Source organism: Gorilla gorilla, chromosome 16 (assembly GCF_029281585.2).
Source record: "Gorilla gorilla gorilla isolate KB3781 chromosome 16, NHGRI_mGorGor1-v2.1_pri, whole genome shotgun sequence".
In the NCBI taxonomy this organism is placed as follows: domain Eukaryota; kingdom Metazoa; phylum Chordata; class Mammalia; order Primates; family Hominidae; genus Gorilla; species Gorilla gorilla.
The window spans coordinates 57222507-57236315 of NC_073240.2; the positions used below are offsets into that span (position 1 = coordinate 57222507).

The window sequence follows — 13809 nt, forward strand, 5'->3', positions numbered from 1 at the left end:
AGTGATGATTCATATCAATGGGCTTTTTCTAATCATATAATTGTTAATAGGATGAATTACATTTACTGATTTTTAAAATGTTAAACCACCTTTGCATTCCTGGAATAAATTAAATTTGGTCAGGATGATTTATCTTTCTTATACAGCACTGGATTTCATATTGACTAATATTTCAGATTACAGGAGCTAAACTCATGAGAGAGATTAGTCTACAGGTTTCTCATATCCTATTCAGGTACTGATCTGATTAAAACAAATTGGGAAGGGCTTCCTCTTTTTCTGTTCTACAGAACTACGTAAGATTGGTGTTACTTTCTCCTGAATGTTTGGTAAAATTCACCTAGCCCTGTAGGTTTATTTGTGGACAAGGTTAAATTACAGATGCAGTATCTTCAAAAGTTATAGGAACATTTAGCTATTTCTTCTTGTGCCAATCAGTTTGGTAAAATGTGGTAAGAATTTATCTATTTCATCTACATTTTCAAATTTATTTTCATAAAATTGTTTGCAATATCCTGCTATGGTCCATTAAGTGTTTGTATGATCTACAGTGATATCACATTATCCATTCCAAAAACTGGTTATTTGTGCATTCTCTTTTACTGTCATCCCTACCAAGGGGTTGTCAATTTTATTCACCTTTTTATGGCACAATTCTTGGCTTTATTTGTTCTACTTTATGTTTATATTCTAACTTACTCATTTCTGCTCTTATCTTTATTATTGCCTTCCTCCTACCTTCTTTTTGTAATCATTCCAGAAGAGAATTTGCAGTTTGTTTTCTAGTAATTCCAGATGGAGTCTTCCTTTCTAATATAAGACCTACCCTTGAGGAACAGCCTTAACTATATGCCACAAGTTGGTTTCTTTTTTTCAGTCCTATAACATTTTTTATCATGTGAAAATATATGTAACAAAAATTTGCCATCCTAACCATTTTTAAATGTACAACTCAGTGGTGTTAATTACATTCACAGTGTTCTGCAACCATCAACACTATTTCCAAAATTTTTCATTCCCCCCAAAGAGAAATGCTGCACCTCTTAAACAATAACTCCCCATTCTTTCCTCTCCCTAACCCCTGGAATTCCTAATCTGCATTTTGTCTATTTGCCTATTCTAGATAGTTCACAAAAGTGGAATTATACAATACTTGTCCTTTTGTGTCTCGCTTACTTAGCATAATGTTTTCAAGGTTCACTAATATTTTAGCATGTATCAGTGCTTCATTTTTTTTTATAACTGAAGGATATTGTATAGTGTATATATACTACACTTCATTTATCCACCCATCTGATGGACATTCAGGTTGTTTCAACATTTTGGCTATTGTAAATAATGCTGCACCAAACGCTTGTATACAAGTATCCATTTAAGTCTCACTATTGAATTTTTTGTATATTTATGCCTAGGAGTGGAATTGCTGGCTCATATGGTAATCCTTTGTTTAACTTTTTCCCATAGCACCTGCATCATTTTACATTTCTACCAGCAATTTCTGAGGGTTCCAATTTTTCCACTTTCTTGGCAATACATATTATTTTCCACCACTTTTATTAAAATGGCCTATTAGATGTGAAACAGTTTCTTCTTGTGGTTTTGATTTGCATTTCCCTAATGACAAATAATGTTGAGTATATTTTCATGTACTTATCATTCACTCAACATCTTCTTTAGAGAAACATCTAAGTTCTTTGTCCATTTTTGAACTGGGTTTTTAAAATTATTGAATTGTATGAGTTCTTTATATATTTCAGATATTAAATCCTTATCAGAGATACAATTTGTTCTTCTGGCCTAAATGAGTTCTGAGTGAGGTAAAACAGATAAGTGCCTTGTGTTAGTTTTTCAGGTAGTCCCAAGGTAGGTTAGAAAGCCTGTATCTATTAAAAATGCAAAGAATTGGCCAGGCATGGTGGTGAGCACCTGTAATCCCAGCTACTTGGGAGGCTGAGGTATGAGAATCGCTTGAACCAGGGAGCCAGAGGCTGCAGTGAGTTAAGATCATGCCACTGCACTCCAGCCTGGGCAACAGAGCAAGATTGTGTCTTCAAAAAAAGAAAAGAAAGAAAGAGAGGGAGAAAGAGAGAGAGAGAGACAAGAATGAAAGAAAGAAAGAACAAAAGAAAGAAAGGAAAAGAAAAGAAAAGAAAGAAAAAAATAAAATTGAGGTCTGCATGAACTTCTATATCCTTAGACCAATCAAGGGGACATAAAATAAATAAAAGATAGCAATCTAATGTCTTAAGAAAACTTGATGAAATTAAAACTTATGAAAATTGGTATGAAAAAAAAAAAAGAACAGATATACCCAACAATTTGTGAATAAGATCTGCTCTGCTCCTCCTGAATCAGGGACCAGGGTGCTGCACTGGGAACAAGGGCTACCTGCCTCTGAGCTAGGAGGGAATGAGGAAAGGGCAAGTGAAGATACCACAAAACTTTACTACCATTTTTAGGCTTTTTCTTGTTTCAGCATTTGCTTGATTGCAATAAACCTTTGAATGCTACCCAAAGTTCTTATAAAATTGGTTCTGAGAGTTTCTGCTTGTTTTCTGATGTTTGTAGTGGGGGGATGGGCTGGGAGGAGAGACAGGAGCTGGGAGCTGCCTACTCTGCTATTTTGCTAATGTCAGTCCAATCCTGCAACTTTTACTATGTGGTATTTTCATGATTATTCAGTTAAAAATACTTTCTAATTTCAATTTTGATTATAGACAGTCTCTGATTAATGGTGGTTTGACTTTACAATGGTGAGAAAACCATATGCATTCACAGTAGGTTCCTCAATTCACGATGGGGATGCATCCCAATAAACCTGTCGTAAATTGAAAATGTAGTTTATTGGGACATGAACCCATCGTACATCAAGGAGCATCTGTACTTTTTGACCAAAGGGTAATGTGAAGCACATTTTTAAATACCTAAGCATATAAAGATTGCCTAGTTTTTTTTTTTTATTACTTACGTCTAGTTTAATTCCACTGTGGACAGAGAAAATACTATGTATAAATTGATTCCTCTGAAAATCTGTTGATATTTTTATTCTGATACAACATTTCATCAGTTTTGGCAAATGGTTCAAATATGTTTACTATAACTACTAATATAAGTGGGTTTCCATTTACAAGCTTATATCTTCTTTCTACTTGTCTTCCCTGTCCTATGTTCTCTCTTCTCTCCTTTTTGCTTCTGTGGTGGGGGTTCCCAAGACCACCATCAGGTTAGATGATTCACTAGGAGGATACAGGACTCAGCATATAGTTATACTCACGGCTATGACTTACTATAAAGAAACGAAACACAGCAAAATTGGCAAAGGAAAAAGGCACATGGGTGAAATTCAGAGAAAACTAGGCGCAAAAGGCCTCTACCTGTGGAAACACACAGGACACGCTTAATTCCCCGAGCAATGAGTTGTGACGTGTGAAATGCCTGCCAGACAACATTAGAGCTCATCAGAACTCAGTGCTCAGGGATCTTATTGGGGGTGGTAACTTAGGTACCCTCTACTTAGAACGTACCAATATTCCAGACTCCCAGAAAGAAAATGGGTATTCAGTATAATCCATATTGTTTTGTTTTCTTTTTTCTTTTTTTTTTTTTTTTGAGACAGAGTCTCTCTCTGTCGCCCAGGCTGGAGTGCAGTGGCGTGATCTTGGCTCACTGCAACCTCTGCCTCCTGGGTTCAAGCGATTATCCTGCCTCAGCCTCCCAAGTAGCTGGGACTACAGGCGTGTGCCACCAGGCCCAGCTAATTTTTTGTATTTTTAGTAGAGACGTGGTTTCACCGTGTTAGCCAGGTGGTCTCGATCTTCTGACCCTGCGATCCACTCACCTCGGCCTCCCAAAGTGCTGGGATTACAGGCGTGAGCCACCGCACCAGGCCTAATCCATATTGTTTTCACATTTTAGCCACAGTGAATCACCCTTAGCAGTTAAAGTGGTAAGAACCTTCTCAAAAGCCCAGTTTCCAGAAACCAGCCAAAGACCAAACTTGCAAGCAGGACTTTCTAAGATAGCCTCAAGCCTGCTACGTTAACTCTTTTTTACATGAGTTTTTTGGAATAATCAATTCCTATTATCATATTTTATTCTCTATTAGTCAGTTATATTTTCTTTTCCAAATTTTTATTACAGATATTACAGCATGTTTCTTTGTTTCCAGGCGAATAAATTTATTCATTATTATTTGACAATGCAAGATTCTTGACTTTAACTTCATTTACTTCCTATCTCATTTTGTCATATTTTTAACTCTTTACATATTTTAATTCCCAAAAGACATAATAAATATTTTATACATTCAAATATCAACTAAATTTACTATACACGTACCTCTTGCAGTTCTGAAATTAAGCTTGGGATCATTTTTCTTCTTCTATTAATACCTAATGAAGAACTGCTAGTATTCCCTTTAATGCAGGATTATTGGTGATCAATCTTCTGTTTTTGTTTCTCAGAAAATGTTATTTTGTGCTCTTTTAATCTATCTCATCTATTTTATGAATTAACAGCTTGATTATCAGTCCAGAACATAATTATACTGGTATAAGCAAGGTAATGGTAATAGTATTAAGAAGGAAAAACTGTCTCTCTCTTTTCTTTGAAATGGTTTTTGCTGAACTTAAATATAAATGAGATATGAGGTACTTGCTTTTGCTTTCATAACAGTATGTGTTAACTGTGTAATAAATACATTTAGTTAATTGGGCAATTAATTATAACTACTAATTGTTTAGTGCCATAATTTAAAATAGGATTCCTAAAAATAAACAGTAAGTTTCCCAACTCCAGTTAAAAACAGCAGCAAAGTTAAATTATCTTTTAAGTACTTTCTTGGATTACAAAACCATGTGTTCCAAAATCAATTAACAGGAGTCATGATTTCTGAGCTCAAAGAAATATTTTCAAAATAAACTGCAATGATTTTTTAAATGTGCCATGCATTTAAAAAATTAATTTCTTTTACATTAAAAAAGCTAAATCTTAATATAGGTGATTTTAAATAAATTAGGATACATTTTAAGCACCAGAGCAGTTCCCTGAATTTAGACATGCCAATTTGAAATACAGTCCATTTCTGCATGACAGCGAAAATTTTAATGTGGCTTGTGCACAAAATAAAAACACTCTTAGCAATTCTGACACTGCTGAGAGAAGGCATACTCTATGTGAAAGAGTACTCAACTGAATGACTTTTAGTTTGAAAAAATTTTTCACAAGGTATAAAATTCTGGTTGAGTTGTAGATTTTTTTGTATATACTCAAGCACTTTCTTCCTTTTAGTTTTTGTGGGTACACAGTATATATTTGTATATATTTATGGGGTACATGAGACATTTTGATATAGGCATGCAATGCATACTAATCATATCATGGAAAATGGGGTATCCATCCCCTCAAGCATTTATCATTTGTGTTACAAACAATCCAATTATACTCTTTTAGTTATTTTTAAATGTCCAGTGAAATTATTATTGACTATAGTCACCCTGTTGTGCTATGAAATACTAGGTCTTACTCATTCATTCTATTTTTTTTTGTACCCAGGTAAATCTGTTATCTTTTAATTTCTACTGTTTCTATTCAGGATTAAGTCATACTTCTTACTGTTGTCTCTTTGGAGGTAATAATCTTTTTTGTTCTGGCTGCTTTTTTATGATTTTCTATTACTGTTGGATTTTAAAAGTTTTATTAGGATGAGTGAAAGTATTGTTTTCATTACTTGCAATGTTCTGAAAATTCCAGGCCAGCATCTCCTCACATAATACTTCTGTATTACCCTCTTTCACCTCTCTACCAGGACTAAAATTATATTAATACATCTGCTAGAACTTTGTACCATAGCCCATATCTCTTTTAAATTCTCATCTGTATTTTTCTATCCTTTTGTCTCTCCATGCTTTATTCTGAATATTTTCCAGAACCTTTTCACAGATTATCCCTTAATCTATGTCTAATAAAATCTAATTCTGTATTATTGAAGTAAAACACACACTAAAGTGCACAAATCTTAAGTGTACAGCTTGTAGAACGCTGTTGAACATACTGCCATATGCTTATTGGCCAAGCTCTGCTTCACTTAACTCTCAGCCATTTTTTGGAATCAGCAGAAACCTCTAGAGGAAATGCCACTACAAATGCCAAGCTTACATTCTGGTTTCCTTCCTTTCACAGATCTTAATTTTAGGCTTTTCCTAGACTTTTTCTCAGGAGGAACATTTATCTGAATAACCTAATCTGCAATTGCTAGAAGTGAAAATCTCTTCTATTTAATTCTTGTTTTCAGGGAATTAGAGGTAAGAAATAGTTCATCGTCAGGTGATAAAAAAAAAAAACATGAGTAACAGCTAATGATGATTGGAGAATTAGGGTCCAAAAAGATAGTTTGAGACTAGAACAATAAGCAGATTTTAGCAGTAATTCTAAATTTCTAAGGATCAGTAATCTCTTAGAGAATCTGATTAGAGTTGTGGAGCCAGAAAAATACACATGGATACATTTGCCAAACATATTAATATAATTTAACAAGGTTCAAAATCCATGAAGCTCATCCATGTTTCCTATAATATTCTACAGACGTCCTGCTCAATTAAGATAAAATGTAACAACTATCGAAGTAAATTTCCAATATATTCAATTACATAAGTATATGATTAGCATTTACTTGGCCCTGAGTTTTGATTAACACTGTGACAAGGCTGTTCCTAAAAAGTAATTCGATCTTAGGCAGGATCAAGAAACATTCTAGAATAATGTCCTGTCATCTGGAGTAGCTGGCAGTCTTTCTTGGAGTATTATACGGAAGTATGGGGGCAATTAAGGAATACTAATAATTTAAACCGTAATCAGAGAAGAAACCAGGATGATGAATAAACTTAAAGCCAGGTTATATAAGAAACAACTGAAGGAACAAGGGATAGTTAACTTATAGAAGAAAACATTTAGTGCGTTCATATATGTGAAAGGACATCTAAAGAAGACAGATGCATGAAGTCACAGAGAAATTAATTTTAAAACAATGGGGGGGGGAAGATAATTTAACATTAAGACTAAAGTTCCTACTGCAGTTACTAGAGGTACTGAAACACAGGCTCAACAGTCATTCCAGAAATACTGTAGGAAATTTATGTAGAGGTATAAAATTAAACTAGTTATTACCTAAGGTTTCTCTTAAGATTAGGAATTCATTTTTTATAAGAGGTCATTTTAAAATTTATGTGTAAAGGAAAGAGCAGGGGGACTGATATTTATTTTTCACTGTAAATATTCACACTTCCATGAATACAACTTCTTTTCTCAAATAAATATTTATAGAACTTAAAGCAGTAAGCATTTCCAGGTAAAATATTAACTAAGTGAAATGATATAAACAAAGAAATTTCACTTTTAGGTGCTAAGGATTACATAAGAGTTTAAAGATAAAGACTAAATAAATGAAATTTAGAGAAACCAAGATACCTGTTTTCTCTTACTTGCTGCCTCATCTTTTCGTCCTTTAGACTTTCATGTTTCAGTTTTGCCAATTCCATAGCCAGTTTTTCTTCTTGTTTGAGCTGGAGTTCTTTCAATCTCTTGTTTTCTTCTGCCTGAACGAAAAATTTAACTTCGTTGTTTGTCCTCTAGAATCAGATTTTTTTCATCAAGGTTGAATTTGTTTTATAACAGAAAACTAAATGCCTTAAGGCCAACAATTGATGATGTTTTATTTTAAAATACAAAATGTTGTTTCAATAAATACTTTTTCAAAATATTTTATCATGGAAAATTTCAAGTATTGCCAATAGTAAGAAGAATATTAAAATACACTCTCAGGTACCCATCACACATGTTTTCAAAAATTGTCGACATTCTGCTAATCTTTTTTCTCTACCTTCCATTTCACTCTTTTTTCCCTTATTCTTTTTCTGCTAGGGTGTTTTAAAACAATCCTAGACATCATGTCACTTACCATGTAAATAATTCAGTACGAATATCTACCTGATCAGAATTTTTAAAAATATAACAATCATGTCATCAACATGTCTAATTAACAATAATTCCTTAGTTAATGTCTAATACCATGTCCATATTCAAGCTTCCCCAATTGTCTCAACATACTTTTCTAGTTGGTTTGCTCAAATCAAAATCCAAACAAGATCCACATATTGCATCTAATTATTATTTTTCTTAAGTCTCTTATATATTCTGTAACAATCACCTCTACACACATTTTTCCCCCAAGCCACTGACTTGTTATAGAAATTAGGACATACATCCCGTAGAATGTTCCACATTTTGCATTTGACTGATTGCTTCCCCAGGATATATCACTGAACTTTTTTCTCTTTTATATTTCCTGTAAAAATGGCAGAAAGATCTAGAGGCTTGATTAAATTCAGTATCTAATAAAAACACATGAAAAGATATTCAACATCATTAGCCATCAGGAAATGCAAATTAGAATTGCAAGGAGATATTACTACGTACCTATTGGAATGGCTAAAACAAAAAACAGTGCCAACACCAGATGCTGGCAAGAAACTATCACTCATATATTGCTGCGTGGGAATGTAAAATGGTACAGGCATTCTGAAAATCAGTTTTATAGTTTGATATAAAACTAACATGAAGCTGAGCGCTGTGGCTTACATGTGTAATCCCAGCACTTTGGGAGGCTAAGGCGGGAGGATCCTTAAGGCCAGGAGTTTGAGACCAGCCTGGGCAACACAGAGAGGTGCTGTCCTTACAGAAAATTAGCCAGGTGTGGTGGCACAAATCTGTAGTTCTAGCTATATCAGGAGGTTGAGGTAGGAGGACAGCCGGAGACCAGGAGTTCAAGGCTGCAGTAAGCCATGATCATGCCACTGCACTCCAGCTGGGCAACAGAGCAAGACCTTGTCTCTTAAAAAAAAAAAAAAGCCTCCATGCAATTATCACACAACTCAACAATTGTACCTCTTAAGCATTTATCCCAGGGAAATGAAAACTTTTTATTTAAAAACCTGTATACAAATGTTTACAGCAGATTTATTCATAATAGCCAATACCAAAAATACTCCAGACATCCTTCATCATGTGAATGGTCAAATAAACTGTGGTACATCCATACTATGGGATACTACTCAGCAATAAAAAGAAAAAGAATGCAAGCAAAACTTGGATGAATCTCCATGAATTATGCTAAGTGAAAAAAGCTAATTCCAAAAGATTACATACAGTTTGATGCCATTTATGTAACACGCTTGGTACACGTTATTTTTTAATAATTGAGATATAATTCATATAGCATAAAATTCACCTTTTACAATTCACAATTCAGTGATTTTGTATATTCACAATGTTGTGTATCTATCACCACTATCTAGTTCCAGAGCCTTAAAAAAAATAGATTTTGAAGTTTTGGGTTCACAACAAAATTGAGCAGAAAGTACACAGAGTTCCCATATATTCCCTGTCCCTACACATACTCAGCTTCCCCTTCTATCAGCCTCCTCCATTAGACTGGTATTTGTTACACTCAGTAAACCTGTATTTACATTACTTAAACCTATGCATCATTATCACGCAAAGTCCATAGTTTACATCAAAGTTCATTCTTGGTGGTACACATTCTGTGGGTTTTGGCAATGCATAATCATATGTATCTACCATAATAGTGTTGTACACAATCATTTCACTACCCTAAAAATCCTCTGTGATCTGTCTATTCAACCCTTCCTCCCTAAAATCCTAAAAACAACTTACATTTTTACTGTTTCCATGGTTTTGCCTTTCCCAGAATGTCACATAGTCGGAATTATACAGAATGGAGCCTTTTTGGACTGGCTTCTTTCACTTAGTAATATGCATTTAAAGTTCCTCCACATCTTTTCATGGCTTCATAGCTCATTTCATTTTGGCACTGAATAATATTCCATTGTCTGGACGTATCACAGTTTATCCATTATCTATTGAAGGACATATAAAGCTGCCATATATTTTTGTAAATGCTATAGATATATATAGGTGATTGTGTATACACACTATATATAGCACATCTGTGTGTACATTTGTGTGTGGCATAAAATGTCAACACTCCAGAATGTTTACATCACCCTAAAAGAAACCTGTAACCTATTAGCAGTCACTTACTATTCCTCTCACGTTTTCCCCCAACCCCTGGCACCCACTTATCTATTTTTGTCTCTATGGATTTGCATATTCTGGATATTTCATATAAATGAATTCACACAATATGTGGCCTTTTGTATCTGGTTTATTTCACTTAGCAAAATGTTTTCAAGGTTCATCCATGTTGTAGCATGTATCAGTAATTCATTCCTTTTTATGGCTGTGTAATATTCCATTGTATAGATGTAACACATTTTGTTTATCCACTTATCAGCTGATTGGCATCTGGGTTTCTACTTTTTGGGTGTCATGAATAATGCTGTTATAGACACTCGTGTATGAGTTTTTATGTAGATATATGCCTTCAATTATCTCTTGGGAATATATTTAGTACCCAGCTACACCACACCTAGATTTCTGACTTGCAGAAACTGAGATAATAAATGGGTGTTGTTTTAAGCAGCTAAGTTTGTGGTAATTCGTTACTTAGCAATTGAAAACTACTACAGCAACTAACGTGTACTCTTCAAAATTGTCAAGGTCATGAAAGACAGCAAAAAGGGAAGAATTCTTACAAACTAGAGGAGACAAAGATTGGAGGAGAAACAATGACTGGCTGGGCACGGTGGCTCACGCCTGTAATCCACTTTGGGAGCACTTTGGGAGGCCGAAGAGGACAGATCATCTCCAGCTGGGAGTTGGAGACCAGCCTGACCAACGTGGAGAAACCCCATCTCTACTAAAAATACAGAATTAGCTGGGTGTGGTGGTGCATGCCTATAATCCCAGCTACTTGGAAGGCTGCAGCAGGAGAATCACTTGAACCCGGGAAGCAGAGGTTGTGGTGAGCCAAAATTGCGCCATTGCACTCCAGCCTGGGCAACAAGAGCAAAATTCTGTCTCAAAAAAAAAAAAAAAAAAAAAAAAAAAAAAATATATATATATATATATATATGTGACTATAGTTTATTCAAATGCAAAGCTTGAGGATAGCCACTCAGGAAACACAAACTCCAAAATAATGGGTCATTGTCCAACGTGGGGAAGTTAAGGTTTCACTTATATAGGCAGAGACAGAGAAGCTTAACAGGGTTGCAACATTTTCCATATAAGGTCAGTATAGATATTATAGCAATCTAATTAGTTGCATTCCAAGGAACATTCCATGAGAAAGGGTAATGATCTTGAGGGGTCTTATCTCTGGTGTCTTTCCTAATCATTTACACAACAAGAATAAGGAAGATTTAATCTGTAATTGGAAAAGCAGAAGTTGTAGCAGCATGCTATGTGACTCAGGACACATAGCCACATTCCTCTCAAGGCTAAAAACTAAGGATACATGACAACTAAATGCAATCTGTGGTCCTCAAGTAGCAAAAACACATTAGTGGACAAACTGATGAAATCTGAATAAATCTCACAGTTAACAGTATTCCATCAAAGCTAAATTCTCCATTTTGATAACTTTTCCATGATTTTCATCTGTGTAAGATGTTAAGAAGTAGTCAGGTGAAGGGTATATGTGAATTCTCTACACTGTTTTTGCAACTCTCCTATAAATCTAAACTTATCTCAAAATAATAAGTTAAAAATATGCATGTTTCCAAGATTTGTTCACTGAAAAAACCTGGAAGCAATGATAACCCAAGAATTATGAGTAAACCTAGCACCCAAGTTTTCTTGAAATATTATTTCCACTAAATGATAACAGCGCTTCCTGGCACAATGGTTGATTCCAGGTGTAGGACAAAAAATATAAGAGATAAGCTTTGTATTTGTCAGGGTTCTCTAGAGTAAGTGATTATGAAGGCAGGCAAGTTCTAAGATCTGCAAGGTGAGCTGGCAAGCTGAGGAACTAATGGTTTTGTTCTAGTTTGAGTCCTAAAGCCTGAGAACCAGCAGGCTCAAGACCCAGAAAGAGCCAATGTTTTAGTTTGAGTTCAATGACTAGAAAAAAAGGAAATGTCCCAGCTGAAAGGCCATCAGGCATGAAGAATTCTATCTTATTCAAAAGAAGGTCAGTCTTTTTGTTCTATTCAGGCCTTCAACTGATCGGATGAGGCCCACCTATATTAGGGAGGGCAATGTGCTTTATACTCAGTCTATGGATTTAAATGCTAATCTCATCCAAAACAACCTCACAGAAACACCGAGAATGATGTTTTATCAAATACCTAGAAACCCCAAGGCCCAGTCAAGTTGACACATAAAATTATCACAAGCCTAGAACATTTTGTTTTGACAAAAAGCAAGGAAGGTATCAAAGATTAAGGAAATATTGTCAAAAGGACACAGAAGGCCAGGTGCAGTGGCTGACACATGTAATCCCAGCACTTTGGGAGGCTGAGGCAGGCAGATCACTTGAAGTCAGGAGTTCAAGACCAGCCTGGCCAACATCGTGAAACCCCATCTCTACTAAAAATACAAAAATTAGCCTAGCATGGTGGTGCAGGCCTGTAATCCCAGCTACTTGGGAGGCTGAGGGAGAAGAATCTCTTGAACCCAGAAGGCGGAGGTTGCAGTGAGCCGAGACGGTGCGGCTGCACTCCAGCCTGGGAGACAGATGAAGACTCTGTCTCAAAAAAAAAAACAAACGACACAGAGGCAATATAAAAGGGCATCCATTGGCCAAGGATGAGATAATTTGAGCATCAAAAATAATAATAAATGCAATTAAGTACATAAATATCTATGAGTCCATAAAGGTATTTTTAAAAAGAGACAAAGTCAAAAACTAAATAAAACAAAATTTTAAAAACAACCACAACATAGGTAGACACCAATGGAAGAAAATAGGACACCAATTCCTTACTCTGAAAATTAACTGTCTCCTTTTTCAGTAAGAATAAATAACCCTAGTCAATAACAAAGTGTTTTTTTGTTTTTTGTTTTTTGTTTTTTTGCAGGGCTGGGGCAGGGGAACAGGGTCTCTGTCATTCAGGCTGGAGTGCAGTGGCAAGATCATAGCTCACTGCAGCCTTGAACTCCTGGGCTCGAGAGATCCTTCCATCTTGGCCTCCCAAAGTGCTAGAATTATAGGGGTGAGCAATTGTGCTGGCCCGAGGTGAAGTTCTTTACAGAGGAATTTCAGCTAATTAAATGTGAAAGGAATAAAAGAATCAGAAAATCAGTTTTTGTAACCACTAATGAAAGAAAAAATTCTTTTGTGAAACCACAGATGAAAGTTTGATGGGAACCTTTACAGTGGAGAAACCAGACTGTCTCCCTAAACCCGCTGATCAATACTGGCATCACTAAAAGTGGAACAACCAGACCTCAGGTGTTCCCTGTTGTGACACAATGACAAAGACAGCATCACCTATGGAGTATTCTTACCAAAAAAGGTGGACCGCAATCTAATTGTGTCTTTATGGCTAGGTTCTATTTAGAGGAAATATAACAGATAGGGAAATAAATTAAAGGAACATGAGGAAGCAAACACGTATATTCAGAATGTGGGCTACTGGATAAAACAACTGGCTTAGTTTAGCAAGCTAAAAACATGAAGTCAAAAAAAAAAAAAAAAAAACACGGTGAAGGAGGGGCTGTTTTCAATTAAGAGGGACTTAAACAGACATAACCACCAAATACACCGTATGAATGTTGCTTGGATCTTGGTTAAAACGAACCAACTGTAAAAGCAGATTTTTGACACAATCACAGAAATGTGTTTATGGAATGGGCGAGATAATAGTATTATGGTACTCCATGTAA

The 13809-nt window shown here is 35.3% G+C and overlaps 2 protein-coding genes across 4 annotated transcripts in view; one reads left to right on the top strand and one right to left on the bottom strand.

The window, feature by feature from the left end:
- Positions 1-13809, top strand: part of TEX9 (testis expressed 9) — a 220971-nt gene that overhangs the window by 195215 nt on the left and 11947 nt on the right. For 2 of the 3 annotated variants that reach the window (XM_055364000.2, XM_063699009.1), the window contains one exon: positions 10636-13650. The exons of the other annotated variant lie outside the window; for it this stretch is intronic. The gene's annotated coding sequence lies outside the window, so the exon portion shown is untranslated. Of the gene's footprint in view, positions 1-10635; positions 13651-13809 lie in introns of those variants that run through there. 3 annotated transcript variants of the gene reach the window in all.
- Positions 1-13809, bottom strand: part of MNS1 (meiosis specific nuclear structural 1) — a 36847-nt gene that overhangs the window by 20686 nt on the left and 2352 nt on the right. Inside the window, exon 3 of the mRNA XM_004056238.5 lies at positions 7465-7592. Coding sequence (XP_004056286.3) covers positions 7465-7592 — 128 coding nt within the window. The remainder of the gene's footprint in view (positions 1-7464; positions 7593-13809) is intronic.